The sequence below is a fragment of the Xyrauchen texanus genome, chromosome 13 (assembly GCF_025860055.1).
Source record: "Xyrauchen texanus isolate HMW12.3.18 chromosome 13, RBS_HiC_50CHRs, whole genome shotgun sequence".
NCBI lineage: Eukaryota > Metazoa > Chordata > Actinopteri > Cypriniformes > Catostomidae > Xyrauchen > Xyrauchen texanus.
The window spans coordinates 22,628,709-22,652,562 of record NC_068288.1 but is presented as its reverse complement, the minus strand read 5'-3'; the positions used below and the strand labels follow the sequence as shown (position 1 = coordinate 22,652,562).

The 23,854-nt window shown below is 37.9% G+C and overlaps 1 protein-coding gene across 3 annotated transcripts in view; it reads right to left on the bottom strand.

Annotated features, from left to right (window-relative positions):
- Nucleotides 1-23,854, bottom strand: part of LOC127654062 (lipoma-preferred partner homolog) — a 287,765-nt gene that overhangs the window by 128,425 nt on the left and 135,486 nt on the right. For all 3 annotated transcript variants that reach the window (XM_052141028.1, XM_052141030.1, XM_052141029.1), the window contains one exon: nucleotides 22,790-22,912. In XM_052141028.1, coding sequence (XP_051996988.1) covers nucleotides 22,790-22,912 — 123 coding nt within the window. The remainder of the gene's footprint in view (nucleotides 1-22,789; nucleotides 22,913-23,854) is intronic.

Genomic DNA, 23,854 nt, shown 5'->3' with positions numbered 1-23,854 from the left:
GTATTACCAGGAAACAGTAATTGTGACTGAATCATGCACAATATCAATCACAAGTCTGTCCATCAAAGACATTCTTCTCAGAAAAACTTTAATTTACACGATTTGAGTGGGAGTTTGTTTTTCTGAAATTCCACATAAGGGGCTTTCAAATCTCCACTTCTGTTTCATTATGAGCTTTCGTTCCTCAACCAACTATATTCTCCAATAGTTTCACAGAAACTACAGACAGTACAAATTTATTCACAGAGTTTTGATGTGTTACCATGATACGAAGACATCAAAGATGTCAAAGCAAAGCAGTGAGGAGGATGGCATTTGAATATGGTACACACTTACCCATCAAGCCTGATTTCAGGGAAATACTTCTAATCCTAAAACTAATAGTACAAATAAAGGCTAATTCAGACTGCCCCAACTAACATGGGGGGGTTAACCCTGTTGGTGTTTGCTGGAGTAGTTTTACATTGACAGTTTTGTTTCCCAACATTGGCCCTTTTCACAAACAATGATGATGTGTTAACATCCTATTTAACAGCACAAATCTAAAAAATATTATTATTATTATTATTATTATTAAGTGTTAATTTATAACACTATACTTTATCAGCCATTATTTAAATATACAGTATATTTTATATATATATATATATATATATATATATATATATATATATATATATATATATAGGCATATGTAACTTGATATCTTTCTCTGTTCTGAGTACCATATTCCATTTTTCTCTATTTTTATTTTAAAGTCTTCGAAACATATACGTTTTCGTTTGTTGCAAATTGCAAATGGGAATGCAAAAATAATATTTGCTTTGGTCTCCCATTCACTGTTATAGAACTGGCTAGATGGGCCAATTGTTTAGGAATGTTCTGATAGCGCCACAGTCACAGTTATTACACTTTTGGGGGAAATTAATGTACACATAGCTTATTTATAAAATAGTTGACTTTGCTTATTAAGCTGGGATGGGAGAAATTATTTTTACACTGAAAGTTACACACTTCAGCTTTAATATCACCAATAATATAGCAGTCAAAAAAGCTGCATGTAATATGGCTTGAGATCATCAGACATACATGTGTAAAATAATGTAATATTCAGTTAGCAGTGCTATGAAGAACTCTCGAAAGGATATGACAACTGCCATGAGCATCATCATGGGATTCAACCCCCTACTTTATGCAATGCATTGCATACAGTCCTGCGGGGCCCATATAAATAACATCATGTCTATCCCATGCAGTATTTCATCCATTAGATACACAGTCCGCTGCTCTGCGATGAAGTCCTCATCTCCTTAAAACAGCCAGAGGAAATATAAGCAAGAACCTGTTTGCCAGATGTTTCTCATCTCTTAACCTAGATGCCGATGTCCAATTTTATCCATGAAGGAGCATAGAACTTCACTGGGATCAACATCTGGATTACAAAAACACTTATACCCAATCCATCCAGGCCTGGCCATCATTATCTTAGGGTATACACTCCTGACACCCTGGACCGAGAGGTCAAGTTCAGGTCAAGCACGTTTCTTACTAATGTCAATGTCATCAGGCCCCGCAGTGGCCAATCAGTGCTCTCATCTCTCTGTAAGAGGAGGAGTTCATACTAATGTTAGGTGACAGAGATTTTGAAGGCTAGCTGTTATGCAGTGTTGCTCAGAGGGCAAACATTGTGATGTAAAAAGGATGGTCCAGATGATGGCTACAGCATCTCTAGCCACAACTGGGCTTTGCGATTGGCCAGATGTGCACAAACAAGACACACGGGTGATAATATGAAGTTTATTAGGCTAACACACAGTGACGGGCTATATGGAGTGCCAGTGGGCATGCTCCTTTTTCCACAGTTGGCTGCTCCTGTCAAAACTCTGAACCTGCTACTGTTGACCTTAAGGTCAATGGTAGCCAAAGGCAGTTGGGCACTGCATTCCCACTGGCCCCCTTCTACTGTTAACTCTGTCTCCTTCTGTATTTCTCCTCCTTTCCTTCTTTCTAGTTTCTGCAGCCTACTCAGACAGATCAGTGAACGCACTACACTAATGGACCCTTTTCAAAGAGTTTGATGATGCATTTCTGCATATTTCTTTTATTATTTGTTAATATAAATTATTTAAAGTGTATTCATATTACTATACGTTGTGTTAGTACAATAATAATAATAAATAAAAAAATTAATTCAGCTAACTTGTCACCACTGCTCTAATGGGGTTTCAAATACAGCTGCCGAGGAAGTGACATTACATTTGATATCTTTCTGTCCTCTGAATGATGTTATCCATATCTCTCTACTTTCAAGTCGTGGAAATGAAATAGTGGATTTTTTTGGATGCTCTTCGATTTATCTCTATACACCGGTAGTGCTGTTTACCTTCTATAGTTTACTTCAGCACTCCCAACCCTGAAATGTGAAACGGTTCCATGCAACGAGTTAAAAGTTTGATGCATCTAGTTAACTGAAGGTTCAATTAACCCCCACAATTATGTTACCATCAATACAATCTCATGGCATTTCAAACCATCATAATTTCACTTTCCATTTAAGACAGCTTCGACCAGGCCGGCCATGCTGGTTAGGCTGGCATTTCTCAGAAGGTCAAGCTAGAAGACCAGTAAGACCAGCTAAAACCAGCAAAACACATGAGACTGGTTTTAAAGGAATAGTCCATGTTCAATACAACTTAAGCTCAATCAACAGCATTTGTGACATAATGTGGCTTACCACAAAAATTATTTTTGACTAGCCCTTCCTTTTTTTTCCTTCTTTTTTTTTAATAGGAAAAATCTGTGTTGCATTGATGCCTTTACACTGGAAGTGAACGTGGCCAATTTTTGAATGTTAAAATACTCACTATTTCAAAAGAATAGCCATAAGACATTAACAATACCTATACATGATTTTAGCGTGATAACTGACGCCTTTAACTGTTGTGCACTGTTACCATGTCAACAACCACGTCTCCCACTGAAAGCGTTTAAACCACTTTTATATAAACAGAACTGGATCGCTGATAAAGTTAAACTGCCAGCAGGAGGTGAAGCCACCGGAAGTGTTTGAGCGGCCATTTTAGTATGCCCAACCTCTCAAAGACCATCAATGACTGACAGGAGAAAACAAACCGACCTGCAGATTCGGCAGTTGCATTTCGCCCTCTAGTGACAATCATGTTTAATGTTTGATTTGGTTGCTGTGATAATATTTTTTACGAGGGATTTGTTATAGGATCTGCTTGTTTTCACATTGAAGTGCTATCTTTAGTCAGTTTAATTTATAGTCATCCAGTCGAACCAGTATCAGTTTACTTTCAACCAGCTTTGATTTGCTTGTCTCCCTCAATCTCAGTGTCCGGTGCGTGTGTGATAAGCGTGAGAGAGAGCATGTGCTCTAATTCAATTGACAATGAGAACAAGGCACTTTTTGCGTTGTTCACAACGCCGTGTTCACACATCCTCCGTGAGCGGGGCGTGTGCAAAGCTTGAGTGGCAAGTTTTCATTTCAGCGCCAATATTAACAGATTACACAGTTCCCACCAAGTCGAGAGGTGTTGCGTCCCAGACCCCAAACCCAGGGGGATTGTGCTGTAGTAAGGATACCTCCGCTTAAAAGGGCACCTTTACATTTATGAAGGGCACCTTTAGATTTGTGTACAAAAGGGGTAGGGGCTTACGTCCCTGTAGCCCCGTTCTGTGCACGTCAGTGGCGTTGAGCCTATTTTGCAGCGCGGCTCATGCTGAGCTCAACGGCTCTGGGTGCAGTACAACACTAAAATAATCAAGAGATTATAGAAAAGACACAAAAGCCAATCCAAATTATTCAAACTGAACCTAGTATACTACAATTTATATGTCTGCATGCAAGTAAACTCAATAAAATAACTTAATAAAGAAAAGAATAAATAAACTGCCGGACCTTTTGCCATTCTGTGTATATAAGAGTACAGTATAGACACAACATTTACCAATCACAAACAAGTGTGCTGATAAAGATGAAGTGCACGGGCACCTGCTGTTATCCTTGAAGCTGCAATAACCTCAGTTTATTATGACCTTATTAAAGAAAAATTGTCATGTAAGAGGCAGACACGGCCAATGTGAATGTCCAACGGGAACGCCCCGCTCACGGAGGATGTGTGAACCCCACGTCACTCTTGAACAGGTGTGAAGTAAACTGCAATAAACCACTCCTCCTGCTCTTATGACCTGTCAGACATTGATTTGCATTGATTGTGTCTGTTCTGTCTGTGGCATTTTTATGAGGGGATGTTAAGGTTGGGAAAATGTCTCTTCATAGTTAGTGTTTGTAATCAGACACTAATGCTGCTAATTTCTGACCATCCTTCTTCTATGCAATAGAAAAGGAAATCTTTTGCTGAATTTTTAGGCTGTCGTTTAGCATACAACAAAACCAAACAGGGACCAGTGGCTGTGCAGCTCCAAAAAGGACAACAAGAGCCCTCAAATAGTCCAATATGCTATTTGAAAAACAAACAAACATCAGAAGCCATAGAAAAACTTTGTTAGGAACAGTGATATTTTAGTTGTTATTTAATTTTTTCCTCCTGCCACAGCTTCCAGAACTTAAGAGGAGGATTCAGACTGGGAAAAAAGATTACTAATATCAGATTTGTTTAAAATTCAAATGAAAAAGCTCGCTGCAACTGCAGTTTTCAGCAAACATGAAGAAAGGAGAATGATGCAGTAAATCATCAAGATGCAGAATTTCAGCACCACTGGAAATGAACAGCGACCAATCAAACACAAAGCATATTAGACATATACTGTATATTGCACTACGGAAAAACTGATTGACTACCCCGCTGAAATCAGAAACATTGCAACTATGCCCTTCTTGAATATCAGGTATACATCTATTGCACACTTTTTATCCGAATGGTAAAGGTGGTGCTCGTTGGGACTAGTTGGATGTAGGATACATTCAATTACATAGACTTTAAGTTTATTTATACTGATCTACTGACACAAAACCATGGCAAGTATTAACAGTAATTTTCAAAGACATAGTTTTATGTTCCACTGTAATACCAGAGACATTATATAACATATAGAGTATAACTCTGTAATAGCACCCACTAATGGAATCCCCAAACTGCAAATGCACAGACTGGGTTTAAACCTTGCGCTGAGAATAGACAGGGGCGTCTTTAGCACAATTACTAATTTCTCACCAAAAATAAAATCAGGCTTTACACCACTTAATTTACATGTATTTGCAAATACACCCACTGTTTGCAAAAATACTGCAACAGAGAGCACAGACACTCCCACCCATGCCGTGTTGGGCAGGCATTAAAATTGCATTAGATTTAGCACTCTCATGAAAATTGGATGTATAGCGCATGTACGAATATATAGCCCATATTGCTGCTTTTTGAATCTCTGTTGAAAAAATGTACAGTTCCAAAACGTGATGGTTAGTAAAAGAATGCCAATTCCTCCCACCCAATTACCAAACTCATGAATGTGAATAAGAGGAATTACCCATCACTTTTCCTCTCTCTATCTGTCTATCTGTCCTGTGGCGTACAGACTGAAGTTTATCAAATGATATTAAGAAACATTCATCTGAACAGTGTTATTTACCACACACTATACATAAATTGTGCCACTTTTCCTGCCAGCAGAGCGATAATGTGAAATAGGCCTAGATCTCACCCTCCTTACCATGAGACGGACAACAGGATTATGTCTCAGAGTGGCAACTGAGCTGACAATAGCTTAAAGCAGCAGCACACCTTCTCCTTTCTATTTACAGAAAAGATAAGAGGAAATTGGGGGAACGAAAGGATAAAAGGCAGGAGACAGATGCTTTTCTGTGACCTTCTGCACATGTTCAAAAGAACATGTTGTCTGTAGAGTAGAGCCTACATGCAGCGGTGCATTGTGCACTTAAACAGTAAGATGAATAGAATTTTTATGAAGTGTTGCATCTAAGCAGGGCATGTGACATAGATTACATAAATGTTGCTTTAGCGCCAAGATGTTTCCCAGTAATTGAGCCACAAGGCACCAGCAAAAAGGGCAAATCACTTTCAATACCCATGAGAACTGCATGTAAAACTAACAACATTAAAACATTTAAAACAATGTTGCAGAGGACACAAAAAAACATGCACTCTTGGGCAGGTAGCATGCCCCCTGCCTGACCTTAGGCTCAAAACCCCACAGGGGTCCCACCACCCACTCATGCACATTTACAGTAAAAATAAAAAAAGTGTGCTTACGCATTCAGCAGAGCCGTATTTAGACCATGAATATTCTCATCTTGCTCCCTATTTTGTAAATCAATATATCATAAACACAAGTTTGGGCACTAGCAAACATTGGGACACTGATGGACCTGTGACATGACAACGAGGTTGTGCCAGATGATCTCATGGGAAATCGACATTTCCGTAAGTTCATGCACTCTGAAATCAAACCCATTAAGCCAAACTATTGACAGGCGGCTTCCCCCATCAGACATTCTTGCATCTATTCAAGCGTGATAACATTTCCCTCTAGCGCTGCTGATAGCGAGTTGTGCAACATCTATTCCAGTGAGAACCAGGATATACTTGTGTTCACATGAACAATGGTAAGCGCGATTCAGTTGCATCAGTAGTAGTTTCAAGCGCAGTAGTTTTACTCCACTGACGGTTAGGTTTAGACTTGGGGTTTGAGTTAGGGGGTATAGTTAATAAAATATGCATTCCTGTTGATTGCATTACATAATTCACAACTTTAATACATGTAGCTTTTGGCGGCACTCTGTGGACATTTCACCCAGAAACTGGAGATCCTGTTCAACAACACTTTCAGCTTCAGCCACTGGGGGCTCTGATTTGAATTTCGGAAAGAACAGACCAATTTTAGTACAAAAACTTACGACCTACTGTTGCAGGAGTCGCAGTGCGATCAGTCGGGTTGTGCATAAAAATGCACACATATTGTTTTATTGTAGATGTTAAAGCAAACATTGCTATTATGAGTGAGAAATAAAAATATTCTGATTCATGCGTTTGGCCATGAGATGCCCAATTTTAGACATGGACTCTGTATACATACAGTTTGTTGATCAATGATTTGGTTTGATTTGATTTGAGAGTGAATAATTAAAAATTGTAGTTCAGAGTTAACTTCAATTTCGAGCTGTTAATCATACAAAGTTATTTTATGGCTTCAGAAGACTTGGAATATTATGCACTAGTCGCATGGAAAGATGGTATTAATCAACAACATCACGTTATAAAATATGTTTTTTTTGTAGATGATATAGTGAGATTATGAAAGAGAAATTGAATTAAATAAATGAATATAAAAAGGGGTGTATTTTTTGTTGTCTTCTAACAACTCTAATATTTAAAAGTTGGCATGATTGTTTCCCTTTATGCACATTATGGATGAAAGATGATTTCAAACGAAATTTATTTTATAGCTAAAAAATTCAAGCTTTGACTTAATAAATTTACACTTGGGCTCATCCTCTAATGTAAAGGTTTCAGTGCACTACAACAATTTTAATAATGGGACAGTCCTAAAATGGCCTACTCCCTTGCCAGTGCCCTGACTATTGAACAAGGGATCTGAATGAGACGTGCCCATAGAAACGGCGGGAATGAAGCAATGAACAGAGAGGTGACAAATCCAGCTTTTACAAGCTCCGGTAAGCCTTGACAGTGGTTTATGAGCAAGAGAACAGCAAAGGGAAAGGGTTTATTTGAATGGAGAGCTTGGAGTGAGCCGAACTGTCTAACTCATTCTCTAAACCTACTACAGGGACTAGAATGGTGTGGATGCTCACCAGAGGCTAATGCAGCTGGAAAGAATGACACTCAGCCTTGATATAAGTGCTCTCTTCTCTCCTGATAATGTCAAATGTAGATGTAAAGTAATTATTCACAATATCATGAGCTCCACAGTCTACACCACTAATATCCCAAATGACTGTCAACAACAAAGAAAAAGCTCTATGTAGGGGAGCAATTGCTGAAGAATAGTGATGGCTACAGACAGAAAATTCACTCAAACATTTCACGAGTGTGTGAATTGATTCTTTATTCTCAACTCAGAAACAAAGCACTATTAGGAACAAGAGACAACTAAAAAGATCCGCAAAAATCATGGATTCTCCCTAATAGAGGTGCTTTGATTTAAAAAAGAAATTGCATTACATACTGAACAGATTTAATATAAACGTAGCCAAGTAAATGACTTGAGTTGATGGCTCAGGCACCCTTGGATCACCATCTGGCTTGGGAATGTTGAATGAAAAGCTGGAGAGTGGGTGAGATTGAGTGAGAGATTGTCTGCTGGAAAACAGAAGTTCATTGTGAGTGTGGGCTGATGGAACAGGCCGTTTCTAGCATTTCCATCAAATATCTTTACTTGGAAATGTTTACATGTGCATATATCCAAAAGTCACCTGAGACAGATGTACAGAAATGCACAAACCCACGAATACACACTCCTAGTTAGTAGCCCTGTTGCATTCAAATGTGCGACTTCTCGCCTTTTGTTCCACGCTATTCAACATCACCTTTTACGTGATGAACACACATGCACAGATACAGAGCACAGACTTCAACACTTCAGTTACTCACTCATCCCTCAAAGACAAGATCTTTCAAACCAAGAGGGAAAAATACAGAGAAGCTGAGAGAATTGAGAAGTTCTAATGCACAGACAACAAACACAGAGGAACTGAAACTTAATGTATAAAAATATTTAATCTCTGTTGAGTCTCGTTTCCCTGGTGAGTACATGTAGAATCCATCCTTCTTTTCATCCACCTATTCATCCATCCATCCTTACAACTGTCCATCCATCCAACCATTCATATGTACATCCAGTCGCTGATCCATCCATTCATCCATCATTCCTCATCTATCTATCTTTTCATCTGTCCATCATTTCATCTGTTCATCCATTCATACATCCGTCCACTCATACAACCATCCATTTTTTTGTTGGTCTGTCAGTCCATCCGTCTGTCCATCCTTCCAACATTATCCATCTGTCCATTCTTACACACATCCATCCATCCTTCCATCTATCTATCAAACTGTCTGTCCATTCATCCATCCATACATACATCCATAATCAAAGTTATCCATAAGTGTAAAGCTTTTCAAATCTGTAAAGCTTTTAATGTATGTGAAAAGCTTAATGAAAAGCTTGCAACAGGTCCCACCAGATCAATGTTCAAGCAATGGAGTGACCGAAAGTTAAAGCAAGAATGTTATGCTTTCTGTACAGAAGATAAATGTGGTGGATCTGTCCATCACTGATTCATGGCTCATGTACAGTAGTTCTTCTCATGTTTACACAAGGAACCTGGTAGTTCAAGCCATAACAGAGTGCATCTGTGATGCCATTTGCCATGCTGGAGGCCAAGCCCTAAGCTTAACATCAGGTGTGAACTTTCTCTTTCTTTCCGGATGTGTTTGTGTGGATTCAGACCTCAGAGCATCCATGTGGAATGATAGATCCACAAGAGCAGCTGAGGAAGCACTCAACTTGTGCTAAACTGTGTGTAAGACTTTAATAATGCAAGTCCTACAGGGTATTGAGCTCACATGACTTGAGATGGCTCTATCAGGCCTAATGTCTTCTTCCCTGACAAAAGTTTGCAAACAGAGTCAGAGATGGAAACAGAGAAAGCTCTTGTGACTGAGACTACTCTTCCCTTCAAATCCTTTTAGTTGAGCGCTAACTAAGTCCCTCTGAGGCAGTCAATTCACTCGATGGCCATCTTGGTAAATCCCCCAGGCATCTATTTTCTGTGTTGGTATTTGGCAAAAATGTTCTGCTCCTATCTAGTTGAAGGAGAAAAGACCAAAATCTCCTAAATTCTTTGTCAAGGTTACCTTTCAGTCACACATATCAAATCAGCAATATGATCAGACAATAATGTCATACATTTTGCTTCTTTAGCTCAAAGCATGCACACACACACACAAACACACACACACACACACACACACACACACACACACACACACACACACACACGTTGTGTTTCCATGTTTTATGGGGACTTTCCATAGACGTAATGGTTTTTATACTGTACAAACTTTATATTCTATCCCCTAAACCTAACCCTACCCCTAAACCTAACCCTCACGGAAAACTTTCTGCATTTTTACATTTTCAAAAAACATAATTTAGTAAGATTTATAAGCTGTTTTCCTCATGGGGACCGACAAAATGTCCCCACAAGGTCAAACATTTCGGGTTTTACTATCCTTATGGGGACATTTGGTCCCCACAAAGTGATAAATACACGCTCACACACACACACACACACACACACACACACACACACACACACACACACACACACACACACACACACACACACACACACACACACAATATGAATAAATAAAAAATCAGGCTAGTCCAGTCAATGGGCATACATATTCTAGAATACACAAGCGCTCAAAAAGGCAACTGGTTCTTTTAACTGAAAGCCAGGACAACTTCTCCCACCAGCTGGGGTTGCCAACTTTTCCTCACACTAATATGGGATGCTATAACATTTGGCCACTCAAAAGGTTCATTATTGGTCACCCTTGAGCATTTTGTCAATTAAATACGAGACAATATGCATCCTGTATGGGATGTCTTTATTTGGATCAAATACGGGATGTCACAATTAATGCAGGAATGTTGCCAACCCTACCTACAACCACCATTTTGAGCGTTACATTTTCTTATATTATTTTTTCAACAAGTTGTCTGTCGCCTCCTCCTCCTCCTTATATTCTCTCTGGTGCCAACCTGGTCTTTTAAAACTACCATGATATGAATCTAAAGGGACATATTTAAGAGCATAAACAAAAACAACATGCCACCACAGTCACATTTCCAGCGTGTACTATGTGTACAAACACTCTCTCTGTTTTTCTTGTTTTCTGGGTCACTGAGTTACTGGCCTAGTGTTATCTACACTACATTAACAAGCAAAGTTCAGCCCTTACATGAGTCACCAAACACATGTAGGCTCTAATGCACAGCTCAACCAGTGCTGAATGAACAGTGACAACCTCATAAGTGTTCTGCGTCACATATACTCCTGCTTCCAGAGGCCCTCTATGACCTTACATGAAGAGCAGCAGAGAAGCAAGTCTATTTTCCAACTTAATCTACATCCATCTCTCACTTTTTCTCTCGAACAAGGAGTAAAGGAAGACGACAGTGTTTAGAAAACACTGCAAATCTTGATGGTTATGGGAGAAGCATCATCAATATTTTATAGCAAATACAGTACACTCGCTGCTCCCCAAGAGCAGATCAAACAGACTGGTCCATAAAAGCTTTTCAACTTAACATTTACAGTTAATTTTTAAAGACTCTTGAGGTGGGTAACAGGGTAGAACTATTTTGTAAATGTCCAAAAGGTCAGGGGCTGTATTGAGGTCATGGCTTATGGAAAATGTCAGTGACTGAGGGAAGAAAAAGCGTTTGTGTATGATTGAGAGAGACAGGATTGAGGATTGATGGAAATCCTGACATTACCAATTAATGAAACTGCTTGTTTGTGCATCAAACAGTAAAACTCCAAGATTGAAAGCATAAAATATCATAATTAAAGGAATAGTAAGGCCAAAAATATAAATTCTGTCATTGTTTATTCACTCTTACAGTGCTAAACCTGTAAGACTTTCTCTCTTCCATGAAACACACAATAATATGTATATAATGAAAAAAAAAAAACGTAAAAAATTAAAATAGAGAAAAATCCATAACACCACAATAAAAGTAATTAATACAAAGCATGAACTACATTCTCAGTTTTCTTAAGTAATTTAATCACTAAAAAAGAAAAGTCTGAATTTACTCTCAAATTAAATATAAATTGTTCAAATCAAACCTAAATATTGAGACAATGTTCATTTGTGCATACAGAATTCCTATTCCTTTGGCATACAAATGTGGTTTCTATGAACTGTTGTTGAATGGAAAAGACCTGTGTGAAGATCCTTCACAATTTCTCCTTTTGTGCTTCGCTGAAGAAAAATAACAGCATGCCGGTTTGGAACAACATGAGAATGGTAAATAATGACAAAATTGCTATTTTTTGGTGAACTATTTTTTTTAATGTATAATCAACAGATGCTAGTTTGTCTTTTTTGGAATTACTCCTCTGTTATTCACACATCGGAGGATTCTTGGAAATGTAAGGGCTATATTTGGGGAAGTCTAGAGAGCAACATGCCTCGATGAGCAATCCAAAAAAGCACTTTATTTAAAAAGTCTATCTCTTAATAGATGGAAGCCCCCTCTTCTCAAATTTATGAAGAGTAAAAAGACCTTACATCTAGCAGTATTTATGTGTTATAGGTTATTGTTAAATATTCTTATGTCACAGATGACAAAAACGGTCACGTAACATTGAAACTGCCTTTTTAAAACTGACACTCCAATAAAGTTCAGCATATAATAATTGAATGTGACTCTATGTTTGCTTAACAAAATGAACAAGTGTTGCCCTGCATTTTCAGCCTTGCCTTAGATAATTTTTTTTTCCAGCCTGTGAGAGAGGTCAAGGGAGTCTTTATTGTTTATAATTTTTTTTTTAATAATTTTTTTTTACATGAGCCTAACCATCATGTTTAAATACAACAGAGATGCTTTCTCTAAAATGAATCCTGCTGTGGTGAGCCTGTGTTTGTGCTCAGCTAAAAGCCAAATTTTGGAAAGAATGTCTCTTATTTGGTTGCTGCACACAAGACACTGTTGAGAGGTCAATCTAGAGATAAATTATCAATTTGTTATTCCCAAAGGAACATAATACATAATACACATAACTGCAATTCAAGTTGTCAGGAATGAAACTAAATAATGAATACAATTCAAATTATTTTTGACAACAACAAAATAACAGTAAGGGTAAGATTTAGAGAAATGAGTTTCACATTTTTTATCAAAAACCAAATGTGCACAAGGTCTCTCTCTCTCTCTATCTCTCTCTCTCTCTCTCTCTCTCTCTCTCACACACACACACACACACACACACACACACACACACACACACACACACACACACACATCAATTTGGCACTTGTAAATGAGGATGTTCATTGATCATGGTCCTGATAGTCACTTGATTGGATAATGATATGTGACTCAGGTAGTAACTCAAGCTAAATCTAATAGTTCTTGCAAAACACAATTATTTTCAGAGAATTTCCCTGGCTATTCTGGCTTGAAAATGAGAATACAATCATGAAAGGTCAGTGTTGTTAAAAGATTTCTGTAAAATTTAAATACAAGTTTGGAACCGTTGGTTTTAGCTAGATGGGTTAATCAATGTTTAAAGATATTGTTTCATACTATTTGAAACATACCCATAGGATCTACAAACCTTTGAAAGATGGTTCTTGCTTGACTCGTGAATTACGACGGGATTTCTCTGCCTTTAAAAATGAGTAGTTGCTCTTTTTTGTAAATACTAAGCATTTCATTAGCACACAACTGATGCTATCCTTGTATTCTGTGCCTATGACAAAATAAAACACTACAAGTAATACTTTCTTTAAAATGTTTAAAATGTTTTGTTATTTTGTCACTTTCAAACAGAATTATGTTGTTGAGAGACTATTAAAAAAACTGATTTCCAGGCCTAGTTTAATTTCCCTATTTAATTTCAATATTTGATATTATTCATGTGGTGAAGAGGCATGATGTAGAAAGAGTTTTCTCTTGTGAAAATCACTATTGTAAAATTAGTTTTCTCCCCTAGAGAACAGTTCATTATATTCCCATATAGAGTAATTCTTAATCAACATTGTGATTGCGGGTTGAGAGCGTCTATGCTAATCTATGCCAAACTCAGAATCACCTCTTGGATGGATTCTAATGTGTGTGTGTGTGTGTGTGTGTGTGTGTGTGTGTGTGTGTTTTACAAGGCCAGGGTTATGGCTGGGGAGATGAATGATGGAAGCGAATGGGGTTAATATAATGATCACATTTCATTACCTCTTGTTACACTACCAAGCACCAACTAAAGCAAAGGAACCTGCTTTGATAGGTTGAAAAGCAGCAGGCCAAGTCAAAGCAGCAAAACAAATTTAGTTGCTATTTCACACCACACAAGAGTCGAAAAATAGCACAAAGAAGGTCCCTTTACAGCAATTCTCAAAGCACACAGGGATAAAATCCCTTTTCTTAAAGCTAAAAGCAGAAATGATGGGAAGAGCACTTCTATCGATTTTTGAGAGAAGAAGCACCGTGAACCACTGTTTTGTTCTGCTTATACAAGTGGAAGATTAGAGAAAGAGCAGTTGTGCCAATGGCTTTAGATATAAAACCTGGCTCATTAAACAAGCCCAGCGTCACTCTAACAAATAATTAATACAAGATAGACAGAGGGGAAAATAAAGGCCTGGCAGATCAGCTGGGTGAATAAAAAAGGTCAACTCGAGTTAATCAGCCAGAAACAGCATTAGCTGTATTGTATGTAAGTGAGTGTGTATGTATGTATGTATGAGTGAGTGAGTGTGTGCGTGCGTGCGTGCAAACAGAAAAATGGAGAGGCTGGTTTCAAGTACTATAATAAATATACACCGATCAGCCACAACATTAAACCACCTGCCTAATATTGTATAGGTCCCACTCGTGCCATCAAAGCAATGCCAACCAGCATCTCAGAATAACATTCTGAGATGATATTCTTCTCACCACAATTGTACAGTGTGGTTTTCTGAGTTACTGTGTAGACTTTGTCAGCTCGAACCAGTCTAACCATTCTCTATCTCTCTCATCAACAAGGCATTTCCGTCTACAGAACTGCCACTCACTGGATGTTTTTTTTTTTTTGGGCACCATTCAGAGTACATTCTAGAGAATGTTGTGCATGAAAATCCCAGGAGATCAGCAGTTACAGAAATACTCAAACCAGCCTGTCTGGCACCAACAATTATGCCACACTCCAAATCACAGAGATCACATTAATTCCCCATTCTGATGCTTGATGTGAACATTAACTGTAGCTCCTGACCCATATCTGCATGATTTTATACACTGCACTGCAGCCACATTGGCTGATTATCTAATCGTATGAATGATTGTTGGTGCCAGACGGGCTGTTTGAGTATTTCTGTAACTGCTGATTTGGCTGCACGAGGGGAACCTCCACAATATTAGGCAGGTGGTTTTAATGTTGTGGCTGATCGGTGTATATATACAGTATATTACAGTAACCAGAACTTGAAACCAGCCTCTCAAGAATAAAAATTAATTAATTAACAATAAATAAATTAACATGTTAAATTATAATTACATTTTAAATAATAATTGAAGTAAAAAATGTTCTGTTACTATAAAATAAGAATGAATAAACACCCCTCGCAGGTGGTTTTAAATACTGGCTACCATTCCAAAAAAAAAAAAAAAACTATACACAAATAATATATCATAGCAACTCTAAAATTATTGAAATTATTGCAACATAAATAAAAAATACATTAATTAATATTAAATGACAAAAAAAAAATATATGTTACATCTTATTGTAATATATGAATAGAATGAATACAAAATTAGAAAATAAATTAAAGAAAACATTTTAAATTAAAATTGCATTTTAAATAAAAAAGGGCTTAATGTCAAATATTTAATTTTATTACGTAATTATACCATATAATCAAAATGAAAAAGCATCCATCGCATACCTTGGTGGTCGCAGGGAGAGGATACAGACAATACAATTGGAAAAATAGAATATAAAAGGTCCCACAAATTATCATATAGCTTGCAAATCTATATATCACACAACATTTCGGTTCGGGGAGACTTTAAGAAAGAAAGAATAATTTTCTGATATCCAAATCTTCACATAATATCTGCCTACTCTGAATGATTTTGGTACTCTGACGCAACTCCCTCCAGATTTATTCAGTTCTCTTGTAGACAAACGAAGTGAGAACTAGCCAAATGAGCAGGCAGTTGTCAGAGCAACTGAGGCTGATCATGAAGTTTAACCCCATAACAGAAACTACTCGGGCTGTTTTCTCTCTAATACGGTGTTTTCCTGCCTGTCCCATACAGATGTGTATCAATATTTCAAGACCTACTGACAAAAGCTTTCAGAATTCTTCCTGTTACTTGTAGCTCTCACAAGGTATTTTTACAAAGATCTGCACTTAGACTATATTTTATTTAGGAAAAACGTACCTGTCACTTCAAAAGTGAGCAGGTGCACGACCTTTGAGAACGTGCTGTGTGTAGTTGTGTGCGGCTTTGCTGAGTGTGAGAATGTGTACATTTCTGTGTGCGTGTTTGTGTGTGTGTGTGTATGTGTGTGTGAGTGTGTGAGAGAGAGCGAGAGAGAGTGTGTTTACAGTTCTTTTTGCCAAACAAGCCTCACTTCACTGAGAGTAACTTTAATGTTCTATCCAAGTATGGTACCATTGGCCTCTGCATTAGCCGGAACTGACGTCAAACCCTGTTTCACTCTCAATGAAAACAGAGCTTTTGGCTCAAACACTGAAATCTGACCTCCGAACCCCACATCACTCTGATTACCCCAAGAGTGCCTGCAGCATCATTCCATCATGGCTACAAATGTTGGGAAAGCACATAACTATATCTCCGATTCACAACCACTGAATATACACCAGGATGAGTAATTGCATGGATAGCTAATTTCTCTCCAAGCAAAATATCTAAAAATAAGAGAGCGATTAGACATCATCTCTCAATATTGTACGCAGTCATAAGTGGGTACAGTTTCCCATTTAAGGTGGAGAGTTTTCTCATTTTGTTTCTAGGCTGTGTTGTGCAGACTCTGTTCAATAATAATTTCAGAAAAGTGCCTGGCGAGGACTCTGGAGATCAGCAAATGGAAGAGACTGACCCCAGAGAAGAGAAACTAATAGAGACTGCTTGCCAAAAAAACGGAATGTTTTTAAGTTCAGAGACAGCACTCTGCATTATTAAGTTTTGGCCATGTAATAAGGCGAGCACTATCCGTGGAACTGTTTGTCGACAGAAGGGAATTGGTTGTTCCAAATGCGACAGCATTGAGAAAGAATGCACTGGCCTACATTGATTGTGTGTTGAACTATTTAGTAAAGTGCCCTAGGGCTCAACTTGAGTGTCTGCTCTTAACTTAATTTGATATCTATTAATGATATGGGTCATTATAATTTTAGACTCATAACACTTTCCAAAAATGAGAAATGACTGGTACACTTCCACATTGTGATTTACTTTTATCTTTTTAAAAGCAACCAAAATTGGTTAATTGACAGTATTTTAGGTGATATTTGGGTTTTAGATGTGTTTTCTAGAATGCTCTCTGCATCTATTATTTATTTATTTATTTGTGGGAAGCAAAGATTAATAAATAAGTGAGAGATGAAATAAATGAAAGATTTTTCAAAGGCACAAGTCTTCCTCTATAGAATAATCGATGACACACACAGTTCCTTTCTTCTTCTTTTTTTCTCCCATTATCTCCACAATCTGGAATGCCCAATTCCCAATGCGCTCTAAGTCCTCATGGTGGCGTAGATGACACGCTTCAGTCCGGGTGGCGGAGGTGAATCTCGGTGGCCTCTGCGTCTGAGACCGTCAATCCGTGCACATTACCGCAGAGACCTAGCGCGTGTGGAGGCTTCACGCTATTCTCCGCAGCATCCACGCACAACTCACCACGTGCCCCACCGAGAGCAAATCACATTATAGCAACCAAGAGGAGTTTACCCCGTGTGACTACCCTTCCTAGCAACCAAGCCATTTTGGTTGCTTAGGAGACCTGGCTGGATTCACTCAGCACACCCTGGATTCGAACTCATGACTCCAGAGGTGGTAGTCAATGTCTTTACTCGCTGAGCCACTCAGGCCCCCCACTCTGTTCCTTTCTAAGAGTTATGTTTCCTGAATTGATTTGAAATAATGTGAAATAATTTGATGTGCACTACATTCAATTCAGAGGTGAATTTTAGGATATTTAAAGGAATAACTTTAGGATTTTAGGATATTTAAAGGAATATTACATGTTCAATACAAGTTAAGCTCAATTGATAGCATCTGTGGCATAATGTTGACTACCACAAACATTTATTTCGACCTGTCCCTCCTTTTCTTAAAAAAATAAATAAATACAAATTTGTGGTTACAATGAGTCACTTACAAAGGAAGTGCATAAGCAAATTATTGGAGAGTTTAATGTGAAGCTTTTAATTTTATAAAAAGCACAACTCATGGATTATTTGAGCCGTAAAGTTGTTTAAACTGTAATTTTTACAGTCATTTTAGAGTTTTAGGGTTTGTTGTTATTACTTCGTCATGGTAATGAAGTTGTAAAATTGTTTATAACTTTACACAGAAAAGGTTAGTAAGCGATTTGATCACACTAAAATCATGTTTACACACATATTGCTTATGTCTTGTGGCTATACTTTTGAAAAAGTTAGTATTTTTACATTAACAAATTGGCCCCCATTTACTTCCATTGTAAGTGCATCACTGGAAACCAGATTTTTGCTTTTTTGAAAGAAAAGGGGGGGCAAGTCAAAGTTTATTTTTGTGGTTATCAATATTATGCCACAAATGCTGTCAATTGAGCGTAACTTGTATTGAACATTGAATATTCCTTTGAATGCAACAATTGATCCTTTGATAAGCCCCGCCTTAAAAGTGTTTCTGACCAATCCTATCTTAGCAACTGTAGCCCGCTGCTATTTCTCTGATAATAATTTACCTTTTTACAATAAGGGCCAATGGTAGAAACGTGTGTTTGAGTCATTTTAAGCTGGATTTTATCTAAATGATAAAAATAAATACAAAAATAAACTTTGTTGGATCAATTGAAATAGTGGCAAGTGATACCTCGAGAGAATACACGCAGTGATTTTTCTTTCCTTTTAAAAAATCTTTAAATAAATCTAGCGAAATAACTTTTAGAAATAACTTTTCTAAAACAAGGTTTTAAGTGGATATATGCTGTAAGTTCCCCTCAGGTTCACATAGGTGTCCAAGCAGTGTAACCACAGGCCTAATCACATTTACTGTGGACTACTTTTGTCTTAATTTTGAACAATATATCTGCTGTTTTGTTATTTCAAATATAAAGAAATATTTTGCTGAAAGTGTAGTTGTGCTATATTTCTTTAACCTTGTGCGACCCCATGTCAGCATGTGTGGACGTTGTATTTTGGCTTCACAATAAGCAACGTATAATTTAAATAAATTAAAACTGACTGAATACTGTTCACAACAGTCTACATTTTCATTTAAGGGTTAAACTTCTGGTGCACCGCACAAATGAAACAATAGCGTGACATTGATTTCCGTGAAGCACTCCTACTGGTGCAGCGACAACAAAAGTGCTCTAAGAAAGAAACCTCTAAGATTTTTTCACTGCAACCTGTATGGTTATAAAGAGTTGCATCTCTAATTTCGTTTGATATGGTACTTAAAAAAAGTGCATAAATTTTTCACGTTTCAGCGCACTGATAAAGATGAAGTCCACATACACTCACCTAAAGGATTATTAGGAACACCATACTAATACTGTGTTTGACCCCCTTTCGCCTTCAGAACTGCCTTAATTCTACGTGGCATTGATTCAACAAGGTGCTGAAAGCATTCTTTAGAAATGTTGGCCCATATTGATAGGATAGCATCTTGCAGTTGATGGAGATTTGTGGGATGCACATCCAGGGCACGAAGCTCCCGTTCCACCACATCCCAAAGATGCTCTATTGGGTTGAGATCTGGTGACTGTGGGGGCCATTTTAGTACAGTGAACTCATTGTCATGTTCAAGAAACCAATTTAAAATGATTCGAGCTTTGTGACATGGTGCATTATCCTGCTGGAAGTAGCCATCAGAGGATGGGTACATGGTGGCCATAAAGGGATGGACTTGGTCAGAAACAATGCTCAGGTAGGCCGTGGCATTTAAACAATGCCCAATTGGCACTAAGGGGCCTAAAGTGTGCCAAGAAAACATCCCCCACACCATTACACCACCACCAGCAGCCTGCACAGTGGTAACAAGGCATGATGGATCCATGTTCTCATTCTGTTTACGCCAAATTCTGACTCTACCATCTGAATGTCTCAACAGAAATCGAGACTCATCAGACCAGGCAACATTTTTCCAGTCTTCAACTGTCCAATTTTGGTGAGCTCTTGCAAATTGTAGCCTCTTTTTCATATTTGTAGTGGAGATGAGTGGTATCCGGTGGGGTCTTCTGCTGTTGTAGCCCATCCGCCTCAAGGTTGTTCGTGTTGTGGCTTCACAAATGCTTTGCTGCATACCTCGGTTGTAACGAGTGGTTATTTCAGTCAAAGTTGCTCTTGTATCAGCTTGAATCAGTCGGTCCATTCTCCTCTGACCTCTAGCATCAACAAGGCATTTTCGCCCACAGGACTGCCGCATACTGGATGTTTTTCCCTTTTCACACCATTCTTTGTAAACCCTACAAATGGTTGTGCGTGAAAATCCCAGTAACTGAGCAGATTGTGAAATACTCAGACCGGCCCGTCTGGCACCAACAACCATGCCACGCTCAAAATTGCTTAAATCACCTTTCTTTCCCATTCTGACATTCAGTTTGGAGTTCAGGAGATTGTCTTGACCAGGACCACACCCCTAAATGCATTGAAGCAACTGCCATGTGATTGGTTGATTAGATAATTGCATTAATGAGAAATTGAACAGGTGTTCCTAATAATCCTTTAGGTGAGTGTATGTGGAAATGTGACCTTATTCCCTCAAAAGTTGAGAAAATTTCATCCATATAACATCTGTGGATCATTTCGCTTCATTTTAATATACATTTTGTTACATTTTATTTTGTTATCACTGTACAATACGGTTCGATTCATTAACATTATTAAATGCATTCCTATATATTTACTATGAATTTTCACATTGAGAATAAATGTATTCATCCAAAAAGCTTTCAGAGGCTTAATATCACGTTAGGATGAAAATAAGGTGCATTTCAAACTTTTCTAAGACCAATGCAGACAGACAGCACACTAGAGGTTAAGTCATTCACTAAATAGGTAGCCAGGGAGCAAGGGTGCATCCAATAGCTTTCTATGCAGCTTAGTGCATTCACTCCAAAAATCTGACCAAAAGTTCAGTTTCAGGATGCAGATGATGTTTGGACCACTCAACGATGATGTTTGGCAGACATGGGACAATGATAATCAGTACATAGATTCAGAATTTTATAAAGCTACATTTTATTTTAACATGGTTGGCAGTGATTTAATGATTCTGGCCATTACTTTTAATCAGAATTATTTTTTTAGCTTTAAAGAAAATCAGCTGTAATGCCTATAACATCTCAAAAACATGAATAACCAACACTCCTGAACACAAAATAAACTGATGAAAAAATATCGTACTTTCTATAGCTTGGTGTTACTTAAAATTTTACAACATAGTCCCGCTGTCCACACACACCGATCAGCCACAACATTAAAACCCCCTGCCAAATATTGTGTCCCCCTGTGCCACCAAAAACAGCACCAACTCTCAAACCAAACCATCTGGCACCATCAATCATCCATGTGATTATCTAATCAGCCAATCGTGTGGCAGCAGTGCAGTGCATAAAATCATGCAGATATGGGACAGGACCTCAGTTAATGTTTACATCAACCATCAGAATGGGGAAAAAAATGTGATCTTAGTGATTTGGAGCATGGCATAATTGTTGGTGCCAGATGGGCTGGTTTGAGTATTTCTGTAACTGCTGATCTGCTGAGATTTTCACACACAACAGTCTCTAGAATTTACACCAAATGGTGTCAAAAATAAAAACATCCAGTGAGCAGCAGTTCTGTAGACAGAAACACCTTGTTGATGAGAGAGACAGAGAATGGCCAGACTGGTTCGAACTGACAAAGTCTACAGTAACTCAGATAACCACTCGAGAATAATAGCATGTGAGAAGAATAGCATTGCAGAATGCTATTCTGAGATGTGGGTTGGCGCTGTTTTTGGCGGCACGAGGATTTTTTTTCCCCTTACATAATTGTGTTATGCAAGCTAAATGAATAGTTCACCCAAAAATTATAATTCTCCCATAATTTACACACCCTTACACCATCTCAAACTCGTATGACTCTCTTTCTTCTGCAGAACACAAACAAAGATATTTTGATGGAGATGCTGTAAATATATCCAATGAATACAATCAATGGGGACCAAAACTTCCAAGCTCCAAAAAGGACATAAAGGCAGCATAATGGTAATCCATAAAACTCCAGTGGTTTAATCCATGTCTTCTAAAGCCATACGATCAATTTTGGTATAGAACACACCAAAATGTTACTACTTTTTTTTTGTTGTTGCTGTAAATATTTCCATCTGTAGTCTCCTAGGCTTGATAATGATTTGAAGCTTGATTACACTTACACATGCTTGACGAATACGCAGAGGAAGTGTACATGGGCAGTTACATGTTGGTCTGTTCTCACTCAAAACCAAATGTATCGCTTCAGGAGACATGGATTAAACCCCACGAGTTGTATGGATTACTTTTATGCTGCCTTCATGTCTTTTTTTGGAGTTGGAAGTGTTGGACCTAATTGACTTAATAATATGGATATATTCAATTTATATCTCCATCAAAAGCCACAAAAGAAAGAAAGGTGTACGAGTTTAAGACAGCAAAGGATTGGTTTATAGATAAGAGAACTAAAATTTTTGGGTGAACTAGTGTCCAAATACTTTTTGATGCCACTGTATATTGAATGAATATGGTTGGTTGTTGTGTGGAGGAATGATTGTATGATCGTACCTGTGGTGTATGCGGTTTGTATGGGGAGCTGCTCTCTAGATCGTCCAGGATGCTGGTCAGGGAGTCGATCTCAGCATCCAGACTGGAACGCCGCTCTTCTAGAGTTTTCTCTGGTCCCTTTATCTGAAACACACAGACACACTACCATGTAATGAAGCTAGATCTTTGGGGTTGCTCTAAATCAGTTAACCCACTTAATCACACTTGAATATGCATCCAAAAATGAAAGAAAAATAACTAAATATTACATATAAGGAAAGGCAATTTAAAGCTCAAAAGCACGTCTTCTGCTCCAGGCTACTATTAGACAATACCTTCAGCATTAAAGTGGTGATTGTTTTGTTATTTTTGTTTGTTTGTTTGTTTGTACTTGTGTACATTAAAATTAATTATGGCCACAGACAATTGACTGTGAGTGAACTACACTATTAATGAGAATCAATTGTCTGAGAGCAAAAAAGGTTTCTTTGTGATGTGAAAGAGAAAAGAAAAACAAAAAATAACACTTTGTGAGACAGCTCATCTCTTAATTCAATCACCACTTAGCTCTCTCTCTCTCTCTCTTAATGTCTGCTTTATCTCTGCTTTCACTCTTTTTGAAAGTTGCACCCAGTTTCTCACAAACTAATGATAAAGCCCAATGGCTTAGATTTGGCTTGAACATTGGGGGGTTGCAGCGTGAAGCATTTACATGTTTCCATTGATCATGGTTTAAATATGGAGGGTATGGGGTAATCTACGCCCAAAACAAAGCCTTACTCTCACTCAGTTTTATTCACACTCCGATTGAAGGTTTCTTTTCAAGATGTTAACATGGAGACAGCGCACATCCATAAGTAAATATCCCATCCACCTCACTTAATCTAAATATTGGGTCTCACTTGATTCATGCGCCATCCAGAGGGTACTCACTAAATCTCAAGGCAAACAGCACACAGCATCTTCAACTGCAGTATGCAGTGTATTACTGCATTATAAACTACACAAAATGCATAAAAATGTGGTGAATGTACTGAAGTATTCAGTGTTCTAAAATAAAATTTGCTCTACAAAGTGTGGCTGAAT